Source organism: Austrofundulus limnaeus, unplaced genomic scaffold (genome assembly GCF_001266775.1).
Source record: "Austrofundulus limnaeus strain Quisiro unplaced genomic scaffold, Austrofundulus_limnaeus-1.0 Scaffold92, whole genome shotgun sequence".
In the NCBI taxonomy this organism is placed as follows: Eukaryota; Metazoa; Chordata; class Actinopteri; order Cyprinodontiformes; family Rivulidae; genus Austrofundulus; species Austrofundulus limnaeus.
In genome coordinates this window covers 784,345-797,283 of record NW_013952494.1, presented here as the reverse complement: position 1 = coordinate 797,283, position 12,939 = coordinate 784,345, and the positions used below count along the sequence as shown (strand labels likewise).

General features: G+C 36.2%; 1 protein-coding gene across 1 annotated transcript in view; it reads left to right on the top strand.

Moving 5' to 3' along the window:
* Positions 1–12,939, top strand: part of mctp1a (multiple C2 domains, transmembrane 1a) — a gene marked incomplete in the record, with an annotated part of 144,171 nt that overhangs the window by 59,077 nt on the left and 72,155 nt on the right. Inside the window, 2 exon segments of the mRNA XM_014012525.1 lie at positions 9,832–9,974; positions 11,811–11,890. Of these exon segments, the coding sequence (XP_013867979.1) occupies positions 9,832–9,974; positions 11,811–11,890 (223 nt within the window).

Below are 12,939 nucleotides of genomic sequence, written 5' to 3'. Positions count from 1 at the left end.
CTGCTCATATATTATCAATAAATAATTCAGAGCCATTTTTCTGGTCTGCACTGACACAGGATGTTATGAATCATGAATGTGGAATGAGCACCATAAAGTGATGATGAGCATGAGGAAGCAGGAACATTAATTGTTTTAGACATTAATGTGAATAAGGACGACTTTTGTATGCTATTATATTTTACCCTGTAGTCACTATCAATCACACTGCATCACACCTGTCCTGCTGTCAGAGACAGTATAATGTGGAGATGTGTGGGGCTGTCACTAATGAATAGTCCACACTAATGCTGCTATTAACAAATAAATAAATAAAAAACCTCCTTGGCTCATAAAGGAAAACAAAGAGGCAATCTTTTTTTTTTTAGAAAGTATGGCATTTGATTAGTTTGAAAAGCAACACACCTGAGAAAAAAAGGGAATTGATGTGTGAAAAACACATTATTAAATGTTAAGTGCGGTAATGAAATTATTAGATTTCTACATGTGAGCCAGGATTTAAATATTCTGCACTCAGACCCAGATTCACTAACCGTTTTGGTGTTTATTTTTTATTTTTATTTTTTTTTATGTGTTCAATTTTGCATTATATGCATTAAATTTTGCATTATGTTTGAATTACAAAACTCTCGCAAAGTGAGCTTAGCAACTTGGCTGTTGACTGTACAGCACATCTTTTAATTTACTGCACACTGACTAAGAGGTAAATCTTTTATATTCATAGAAAAATAACATAATAAGGGTAAAAAGCATTTAAATTTTAAATTTTAGTGCTGTGCACATTTTATGTTGAATACCATCTCTTAAGAGCAGATGGTGTTTGTGTTTCTGAAAAAAAAGAGAAAGTTTGTCAGTATGCTTTTACAAAAAGCAGACAGGAATGTCAGACAAAATGTGTAAATTTCCACCATGTTCAACATGCTAACATAAAATATTGGTCAAAGAATAGTTGAAATGAAAGTAGTGCAAAATTTAGTATCACCAAAAACTAAAACTGTTTAAGTTGTTGAGTCACTAACTTGATTGCTGTTTTCAGCCTATATATTTAAAGATCTCTCCAAGTCTTGCTGAGCAGTACTTGGGAGATCTCAGTTACGCACCACGGTTTATCATCTCTTTTTACAAGTTTTCTGCAGTATGTGTGAAAATAGACAGTCATTGCTCAGGGGACTTTGTCTGGAGTGTTGGGAAGCACTTTTTTTCCTACACTACTTTTGCTCACTCCCAGAACAGCACATGCATTTAAATGAAAGCATTAGTCTCGATTAAGTTTCAGCTTGGCCCTACAATGACTCGTACATCACATTTTCAGTCAATATAATTGGTCATTTTCAAGCCCTCTTTCTCCTAATTGGACCTCTACTTGTCCTGGCCTTGTAACACTTTCAAACCCTCTAACAGATCCCTCATTAAAACTTCTAAAGTCTTCAAAACTGAATGTTTGAGAAGTGGTCAAAAATGAAGTAAGCTCCCAAAAGATTTTGCAATGAAGAAGCTGTTATAAAATCCTCTAATAGACAGCATTGCATCAATGTTGGCTTAAAAACAAAAACATTTAAAAAAAACGAGTCTGAAACCAACTTCTCTTTTTATGTTTTTCCATGTTGATCATCCTGAATTTATTCTTATTGTACTCGAGAAAAAACATTACTGTGAGATGATTTGTCATTTTTGCCACGCTTATGGAACTACTTTTTCACTGCAGAGGGAAGAAAATGAGGCTTTATGGAGAATAAACAAGCATATATGAGAAAATGTCCAGATCATAATTTTTATTCTCAAAGTACCTGCAGCAAAAATAATAATAATCAATTTGTGGTTTGCATGTTGAGACTTTATGAAGCAATTGAAATGTGAAAGCAGGAGGGGAGAAACAGAAATAAATGGAATATTATTCAACTTAGAAAAGAAGTAATTTAACACCAGAAAAAGTGGAGAGGACAATAGAGAGGACAGAAAAAATAACTTTGTACCATGATTATTTTTGAGTGACTTTTAGGTGTTTATGAATACACAAAGTACAAAAAGGTTTAATGGCAGAATATTAGCAAAAGGTTAATTTACATGCACTGTTTGCATTGCATGGATATAACAATCAATGCAAACAAATTTTCCCCTGCCTGAGGCCTAAATAAAACCAAAAAACAACCATTCAACCAGAGAACATGATGGAACAAGTGATGCAAAAAGTATGCCATATTTAATGCAATGTGTTTGTAAAAGTGTTACCGGTAATTAATTTATGTCCTTACAGCTAGGGCTGCATATTAACTTTCAATTGAGTTGTTATTGTTTAATATTGTGCTATTACGAGTTTCAGATTGCTGTTTATTAAGCAGACACACATATCATAGATAGTGTCTCATAGGGTTGCAGATGTTAGCTACTACTTTGTAAACAGTCTTCACATGACTACTATTCTATATACAAGCTATTCAACAATTGCAAATAATATCATTAATATTTTACTTTTCTAGATATACTGTATTAGTCTTGTTAGACAAAATATGGATTCCCACCATTATGGGTACATGTTCTCATAGATGTATAAATCTTTAAGTCTAGTACATACATACATACATACATACATACATACATACATACATACATACATACATACATACATACATACATACATNTACATACATACATACATACATACATACATACATACATACATACATACATACATACATACATACATACATACATACATACACATTAAGCAATGATTTTCAATTTTGTCTAATCAAAATGAAGCTGCATACCTCGCTGGCCGCAAACTATTACAAGTCATTGAGAACACATTTGAAAATTGATGTATTGCGTATTTAATTCCACACTCCAGAGTCTGGACTGGCTTACTTTCAAGCAGACTCAGAGAATGATTTTTATGGTTGTTACCCATTAGCTGCTCAGAAGAGATAAACGTGTGGTTGATCGTGCTCTCGAATGCTGTCAGGAAGACAAAGAGCCACTTACAAAAAGAAGTCCACCACGGGCTCTTAGATGTGTGTTTGTACCACACCCATGGCAAAGCTACCTGCTGTGTGCTCTCATGAATAGATTTATTTTTGTTCTCGACTACTGTCACGTCAGTCTGTGCTTGGTTTTAATAGCATCATACAAAATTAATAGACAAATGCCTTGATCTGAATCCCAAAAGGCCCATCGTAAATTCTGTGTAGTCAAGAGTTTGTTTAAGGAGTGATTTTGTTTTCTGTTTTCTGCTTTCACAACTGAGCTCACTGAAAGCTCTTGTTTGTTGTCTGGGTGACCACAACCTGAAACTTTTATGTGACAAATAAACTAAATGTCGAGTGTTAAGGTCAATCTTTCCTCCTGATCCATCATTCCGTTCTGTCAAGGTAAAATAACACAGACTCTGCCTTCTCTGACTGGTAGTATTATGTTATGGCTCTGAGCTAGATGAAGAGTTAATTGCCTGCTATCTGCTGGACTTTAACATTTTTTTAACCAAATGTAAATGTCTGTGTTTAGCAGTGATTGATGAATATTTGCAAATGAAAAAGCAAGCTGCTGTGATGAGCATCCTGTTGTATTCAGACTCACTCTTGAAGAGAAAAAGGAGGTTTGAGCATGCGGTAAGAATGACTTCTGGATGCCTCAAAAGGTAAAGTGTTTGGTGATCCTGGTGCAGGCTCAGGTCGGGCTTTGCCTCATTGATGGCTTGGGCATGCCTTGTTTTCCTTTTTAGGGTGCACATAGGCAAAATATGGTCTTTGAACAAACTATTACTGGCTCTTGATGTCCCAATAGAGGGAAAAAAGAAACTAGTCTGAATTTAACCAATTGGAATTCTACATCTGTAGTTTTTGGAAGAAGCAGTCAGAATTTGACTGAAGATGTAAACTCTACTTTCTAAATGTAAATGTAAGTTAAGTTATGTGTAATATCCAAGGGGTGTTCAACCAAGGATGCTAGATCAATGCTGCAAAATGATCTTTATTGGAAAAAGATAAAGACTTTTAGAATTCAGCTGCTTGACAGATTTTACTTTTCAACTCAACGTGTGACCTTTACAGTGGGTTTGTCTGAGTCAGTAAGGCCCTGTGAGGGAAAAATAAAACTGTTGCAGGTCAGGAGAAAAAGTCTAGACATCTCTGCTGCAACTACTGCTCCCATGACTTGTTTATTTATAAAATGTATTTAGATTTGTTTTACTTTGACTTGATATTTATGCTTTCATTGTTGGGGTTTCTGCAGGAGTATGGGGTGTTTGGGTTGCTGTCGAGAGCTATCGGGTCTCTGTATAACCAAAGCACGAGCTGTGTCCGTATTCTTGGCACAAGTCGAACTCATTCTCAGAACAGGTTGGACTTTGTCAGGGTTGGCCCTCGTCTTAGTAGGGTGACTGGGCTCAGCCTTAGAGATAGTGTGAGGAGCTGTGTTACTCAAGGGGAGCTCAGAGTAGAGCTGCGGCTCCTCTGCATCGAAAGGAGTCAGTTGAGGTGGTTTGGGCATCTGATTAGGATGCCTCCTGGACACCTCCGGGCACATCCCACTGGTAGGATTCCCCAGGGAAGACCCAGGACTAGCTGGAGGGATTATGTACACTCTCTGGCCTGGGAACGCCTAAAGTTCCCCCAGGTTGATCTGAAAAGTGTCACTGGGGAGAGGGATGTCAAGGTTTCTCTCCTGTTGATTCCATGACTCAGTTATGGATAAGTGGCAGAAGACAATGGTTGTGTTTTCTAAAAAAGCAAACATGGTACAATAATACCCTTAATAAATAAATGACTATTAAGTTCTTACCACATTTATTCAAGACTCTAGATATTTAGACATACTACATTCATTAAAAAGAAAAAAAAAATAAGTAGGTCCTCTGGATGGGTTCTTCAGTGAAACGTTTCGTCTCTCCAAGAGACTTCTTCAGACTTCTTCCTCTTTTGCATGTGACTAAATAGAGCTAATCAAGCCTAATGTTAGGCAGTGGCTCTCTTTTGCATGTGACTTACCTGCTTTTCCACCATGTGGAGGCAGTGCTTATAAGGCTGAGTTCACCTGAAACTCATCAGACTGAAGAAGTCTCTTGGAGGAGAGACGAGACCCTTGTCCTTCACTTTGCTTCGTACGAGGGTGGGTCTGAACTCGCGGCCATAGAGAAGCGATTCTTGCTGGAGGCGTGGCCTCTGTTGAAGTTTAAAATGATTGGATTGGTTGGCCGCAACGTATGTCGCTGTGAAGGAGGCTAAGCTAAGAAGCTAACTGGAAATTGCGTGTGCTGTAAACAACCCTACTGAGAGGAGAAAAGTACCGAGCCGAACGAGACGACTGTAAATGAGAGCTGCTGCTTTGTCTGACACACATAATTTGGAAGCCTTATCAACACGGCTGGCTTCATTCACTTCCTCCACTGGCATTGCTAAACTAACTAGCAGACACTGCGCAGAAAATCGACGTCTTTCAAAACTCCGCCTTCTGTTTGCTGATTGGCCCAGGTAAAAATAAACTGCAAGCAGACACTGCACAGAAAATTGACGTTCTGTTCTTTGATTGGGTCGGCTAAAAATCTTCCAGCGAAATCCTTGTCTATGGGAGACATCCCAGACGGAGCAGTGAAGGGAAACTAGAATTGAGCGGAGCTGTGTAGGAAGGCAAGGGCCAGGCTAACAAAATGTTTCACTAAAGAAGAACCCATCCAGAGGACCTACTTATTTTTTCTTTTTGATTTTTTCTACCTGGATTAATGAGATGCATCAGGACACTACATTCTTTACCTTCCTTCACTTTTTACATCAACACTTCCTAAACCTACTTGCAATCTTTTTCCTGTTTCTGACCATACTGGTTTTATTTCTTCTCTGTACTGTAAAAGTATTGGCACTAACGCCACTCAACAGGGAGTTATAAAATTATCTCCATGGCTGCGTATCAGCACCTACAACAGTTACTAAATATATCAGTTTGGGACACATGTTCTCTTTATATTGAGCCCTGCAAAACCCAGAACTTCTATTTCATGGCATTCTGACTTCAAGGCAGAGAAATGCCCGGGGTGCACCAATCCATTAAACCCACGGTGCTGAACTCCATCTAGTTTTAGGTTTTTACGTCACTGGTAAATATTTTCTGTAGACCTTATTGATCTTACAGTGTCTATGTCTTATTGACCTATCCGCCCAGCAGTCCTCATTTTGGTACAAACTGTACATCACTTGTCTCTTGAAGGAGTCTTCAAACGTGTTTAAGTCTTTTAAAAATACCTGGCGTGTCACGACACAGAGGCGGGTGGGTTCTTAAAAGGCACTTCCTTTGTCTCTTCCCTCCACTGTAATCCCAACTCGCTCATTTTCAGTCACCCTCCTACACCAGAAGCCTTTTCCATTTCATACTCTTCAGCTTGTCTGTGTTATGGCCCCATAAAGCTGGCACTGTGGGATGCAGAGACTCTGAGTCAGTGATGTGCGCCCGGGGAATATTGACCTGCTGAGGCTCAGAAAGACAGCACGTTATAGAAAAAGACTTCCTGTTGTTCTGGTGGGAAGCTGATTCTGCCCAAGTTGTGGTGTGGAACCATTTTTATTGCCTTTCGCCAAATGTTAAAGGCGGATGTTTTGTGTCTTTGTGTGTGATTGTCTGCTATCAAAATATCTCTGTTATCAAAATATCTCATGAACCACTGGATGGTTTTTAACTAAACTTACAGGAGTTGAAAGACAATCAAATTGACGATTTTACATATTGCACCAAGATACATTTCAGCAGAGTCTTTCACAACACATACACTAAGTGCTACTATTTATTGAGCATATATATAAAACTTAGTGTTAACTATTGGAGTCTATCCTGTTTGTCTGTTAGAAAAATATCTCATGAACAACTTTGAATAAATTTTCAGAAAATAATAATTAGATCTACAACTGATTTATTTTTATCCATTCCAATTTAAGATGCCCCAGAAAGCCATTCAACGTTAGCCTACACACAAATGACCAAAAACACAACCAGTTTTACAGATAATGAGCCAAAATTTTTTGTGACAGTAACTGAGATTTATTAACAACTCCACCATTTCTTAAGATATGATGGTACAGGCCTAAAACGCTGGCATGAAAGATGGCAGGCAATATGTCAGATGCTAGAATATTAGATTTATTTTTATTTCTGTTGTATTTTTATTCTAAGATTTACACTTTACAATTTATGTCATCTGTCATGCTTGACTATTTTAGTTTTCTGTTTTATCACACACACACACACACACACACACACACACACACACACACACACACACGCACGCACGCACGCACGCACGCACGCACGCACACGTGCGCACACACACACAAAAATAGCTTCAGTCCTGATTATATTTGTTGTCAGTTAATCCCATTTCTGTCCTCAAGTCAAATCTGCTGTGATGTCAAGGGCAACAGCCTATTAAACCCTGGCAGAGAAGAGTGTGTGTGAAGTAACTCTGGCTGCTCTACATGAGCATGTGATGTTTTTGATGTAAAGAAAAGGACATGTTTTCCCACTGGGCCACTGTTAGCACTTTTCATGCTGCTCTCACATCAAAGCTTGCTGGCAGCTGAAAATCAGCAAATCCATTTCAAACAAAGCCATGCTTTTGTTTTGATTCTGGCTAATAACACTTGTACAGAGAAAATTATTGTTGCATATATTTTAATCCTATACAGAAGCTTTTTATTTTCCTACTTTTTGACTGGCATCAATGTAGTTATTTTTTATTTTGTTTATTTATTTTATTTATTGTTTTTGTATCATACACAAAACATTCTTTTTAGATTACTGTTCATTTACTGACCTTAATAAGCACCAAACATTATGTAAGAGAAACTCTTTATGGTTAATGAGATGCTATAATGAACTGATATGTGTGCAAACACTGAGACTTTTATTAACCCAAACTTATCTTCAGATAACTTCTTTGTAGCCTAACACAACAGATCAGATTACATTTGGTAACAAACAAAAGAAAAATAAAAGAAAAAGAAAAGAAAAAACTCAAATGAATCTGTCACAGGCTTCGGGAAGTGTGTAGGATTCAGGTTGGTTTGATAATTGGAATTTTTGGTCCCACCTGATATTTGCTTGCTAATGACTTTAGCTGCGGTGGGTGGGTGATAACAGAGATTTATGCGCTAAAAACACACATTCACACAGAATAATGCTGTTATACTCATCTTCTTGTAAACATAGATTATATTTGATAAACCTCATTATCACAGATTCTAATCTTGCCTTTGAGGGATCCAAAATTCGAACAGCAGTATGTATGTTCTGCCCTAAAGGCTTCATTGCAAAAATAGAAAAGGTCTTTAGACGGTTTCTTTAATAAAAATTAATATCAGAAACCTCTGCAAGAGCAGCAGATGAGAGAATCCTCTATGAACTTTCATTAGAGGTGTGTACAGAATAGAACATCTGGAACCTGCATGTGTTAAACTTAACAAATCTTAGAGTCAGTACACTTAACGTTAAGAAACATAATTATGTAATTTAAAACGTTATCCCTGGTATAGTATGTGTGGGCAGCAATGTAGGCCTCTGTGAAAAAAACCAAGTCATCCTTTCTGTTCTGTTTATTTTCAGTGAAAAAAAATAAATAAATAAAAATGAAACCAAACCTGGAAATAATGTAATATTCTGTCATACATATTTTTGCAATTTTTTAACCTCCAGGCCAACATTTTGACAAAGTCCTCGATAAGCGTATTTCATTTCTCATTGTTTGCCAAAGCAGTTTGCTATATATAGTTATGTAATAGACCTTGTCCAATAGGACTGCATGAAATAAGAGAGCGCTCAATTAGGAACTATGTTGGTATATTCCTGTCCTGGTCATCATCAATAGAAATTCATGATAAAATGCTTATGTTTTCCTCACAATACTGTTTATGTAAACAGTTGTGCACTTTGAATTTGTATGGATTATCAACTTAATGGAATGTCTATATGCTTGCATGAACTAAATGCAATAAAGTTGAACCTCCTAAACTTTTGATCGATGCCACCATCTAGTGGTCAAATGGAGACATCATCTGAATTAAATTTTTACAGTAATACAAGCAAACATACTGTAAATTACAAAGTAGTGTAATCTTATATTTCATGTGTACATTAAAGAGAAAAAAAACTGATTATTATGTTACTTTAAATAAATTCTATGGTATTTGTGTATTTAAACCATTTTTAGGATTTTGTGGACAAGGTGAGGGATGGCAGGTAGAAACATGGGTGTTCTATGGACTCCCCAGTATCTCATATTATTGCAAACCTGGAGGAGGTACATGGAGGAGGTGGAAAAGAGCTTTAGTGTCTTTTTTAGGAACACCGCTGAGCCATTGGTTCAGGTATGTTGATGACTTCTGGGTTAAAATTAACCCCCCGGAAAGCCCAACATTTCACAGATCACATCAACCATGTGGATAAATATGTACAGTTCACACAAGAGGATGTGAAAGATGGCAGATAGGCTTTCCTGGACTGAGATGTCTCAGTCTCAGACGTTGCGGGAGTTTCATAGAAGCTGAAACATTTTTTTTTTTCTACGCTGAGTTTACCTGTAACGCCTCGGACTGAAGCCGTTTCTTGGAGAAGAGACGAAACATTTTCAACAAAGAAGAACCCATCCAGAGAACCTACTTGACTTTTTAGATATGTTTAATACACAACATTTAACAGAAAAAAAGTTCATTTGGTTGATTTTTATATTCATGCCACTTATAACTTTGGTACTTTTCCCCCAGTGAATTTATGTTTCATTTATTTATTGTCTAATGGTCTTGGTAGTTTTGGTTTTTATCTAACAGTATTCCTTGTTGTTTGATCCTCTTTTTTCAGGGACCAGTGACCCATATGTGAAGTTTAAAATAGCGGGGAAAGAGGTGTTCAGAAGCAAAACCATCCATAAAAACCTGAACCCAGTGTGGGATGAGAGAGTGAGCCTCCTGGTGGAAACTCTGAGAGATCCTCTTTATGTCAAGGTACAGCAGATTCCAAACTTTGAAAACTGTCTTTCTTACTTTCTATTTGTTAGGTTTATGTTCATTTATGTTCTAGCCTAAAATAATCAGTATTTTTTTCCCTGAAGGATAACTTATTTAATTTATTCACTAATAGTTTGCAAGCAGAAAACAAAACAAAGTCGAAGCACCCAGATTTATCAGAATTTTAGAGATCTCCTTTGGCAAGTTTCACAAATTTTAGTCAATAGTTTTTGATGAAATGCTTGTCTTAATTTGTAGCTTTTACTCTTTTTACAGTCAATCTTACAGTTGTTGTTACTGTAATCACTTGTAGCTCAAACTGATATTTGGGGGGAAAATCTCATATTACTGAGGAGGTTTGCTGTTATGCTGCCAGCTGCTACCAAAACTCTCAGGTTTATCTGTTTCAAGACTGAATCAGGCTTTGCTGTGGTTGAGTTTCATATCTGCAGGTGTTAGTGTAGAATGATGCTTCAATATTTTATTAGAGCCAAGGTCTTTCACAGTCAAATGAGGGTTTTCATCTGCTTTTTTATTAAACGGTTGAAGGCAGATGTATGATGGTATAGTCTCTGTACAAACATAAACATTCTTGTCCATAACTTCTGATCTGCTTAAGATAATTTAATGAAACTTGATACACATACATCCCTAGACAGAATGTTGTCTCCTTTTTTCATAACCCCATCTCTAAGATCAAGGTCAATGGCTGCACAGGGTCTTTGCTTGTCCAGAACACTATAGATTGTTAAATTGTATAAAATTAATTAATTTACGGGCAAACTGTGCCGTATTCTGTATTCATGTTCCTCAATCTGTTGCCAGTCGGTGTTTTCAAACTTCAAATTTAACTTTGCTCTCTCTGTTTCCTGGCATTTCTTTTTTATGAAATAAACTGCAAAAAGGACACCTGAATTGGATTTATCATTTGAACTTTTTTTTGCTGTTGTTGTTTTTTTTTTAATTTTTTTTTATATTTTTTGTGAGGTTGCAAAAATTGTTTTTGTTGTGAATGGATATATAAATAAACTCATCTGAACTTTTTGGAGATGAACATTTCTTCTTTATTATGGTTTATTATTTTTAGCAAGCCATATTGAATTTTTTTAAACAAAATGTTAATAGTACTTGTTATGGAAATATTTATTTAACAAAGACAGAAATACGTGGTCCAAGAATGAAGGTGGTCCATGGAATGATCAGCTGAGTTTTATTGCAACAACAGGAACACAGAGAACAACATCAGACTGTCCCCCTGCTCTCTGCTCCTGTCTCTGTGCTTCTGCCTCTCTAAGACAGTTGAGAGGTCTCATATATATTTATATATATATATAGTTTAACAAACACTATTATGTCATCTTAGCAAGATTTCATCCTAGGTCAAGGGAAACCACAAAGATAAACACAAGTGATATCTAAGAATGACTGTTAGCAAATCTTGTTCTGACTTTAATCATATCTGGTGATAAACAGCATGTCATGAAAACCTAGGTCATTAAAGTATGTCATGAAGAATTACTGGCTTAAACCTAAAAGTATTAGTTCAATCGCAGTACTAATCTTTGGAATTTTCATCTCGATGTTTCTTCAAAGAAACAGAAAAGCTTGAGTAAATGATTCATTTTCTACCTACAGCACTTAAGTTATAAATACTGACCACAGAAGTCCAAACTTGTCTTTACTCTTGTGTTTTAGTAAAATTTGTATTCCTTCTGAAGATGAGCTCTAATTCTAGATCAAATTTGAGAAGCTGGTGTAAAAAACGTGCCCAACAACAATTAAGGTAGTGTTGATTGATTTCCCTGACAGTCACTGGTTTTTGTCTCTTTGTAGGTGTTTGACTATGACTTTGGACTTCAGGATGATTTCATGGGGTCAGCATATCTCTATCTGGAGTCTCTGGAACATCAGAGGTGCCAAAGTTTTTATTATTTTTTTCCTTGTCTTGTTTTAATTATGATTTCCATTTTTTCAGTTGAATTTCTTTATTTCATCTAAACTATTTCATCAGTTTTAGCTGATTGTGTAAAAAAGTTGTCCTGTAAGCTACATTTCCCTGGTGAGGGGGGTGTTTAGAGAAGTAATATGCAAAAATTATTAAAAAAAAACAATTTAATTAGTTAATGAGGCTAAGAGTTATAGATTCTGTTCTCAGATCAGCGGTTCTCTTGACACATAGTTGGTCAAACACCATCTTAATAATCCTGTAAATATGACAACCAAAAATAGATTGTGGCCTCCCTCTAGTGGCAGACTTCAGTAGTTTCCTTTCTGTCCTCCAAACTTCAACAAGAACTCAGTTATACAGATACTTTACATATTATAGAGTTCAGTCACCAAAATGCAACATTATGTAAGTTCACCAAGCAATTTGTTGTTGTTTGTCATAGTTATTGTAAATATTAAAGAACTATTAAAAAGAATTAAATAAAATGAATACCAGTGTTGGGTTAATGTCACAGTTTTAGCCCACAGTACAGAAAAATCTGAATTGTTATGACATCAGGTCTGAAAGAACGTGTCAAAAACCTTTTAGCACCAGGGACTTTAAAACAAATCATAGTTAGATTTTTGGTTCAACCCCAAAACAAGTCAGTTTTGTTTAGGTGAGGCAGTTCATGAGTTTAGATGTTTTGCCAGCTGTTTCACTGCCACAGATTCCTGGGACACTTAATTATTTTTGATTTTCTTGAAGTTTACTTGATGTGTTTTCTTTATTTAATGGATCAAAGTGGCCTCTGTGAAAGATGTTTGCACCAGGAGTACATTTACTTTTTTCAGTATGATTCACAGTCCTGCACAAAAATCTTTTGTCATCCTGCATATATGAGGCTAATAATTTTTTTTTTGTTTTCAAGGAGCCAAACTTTCTAATGTTACACTGGCTTCCTACGTTTTGTTTTGTTTGTTTGTTTGTTTGTTTGTTTATTTATTTATTTATTTATTTATTTATTTATTTATT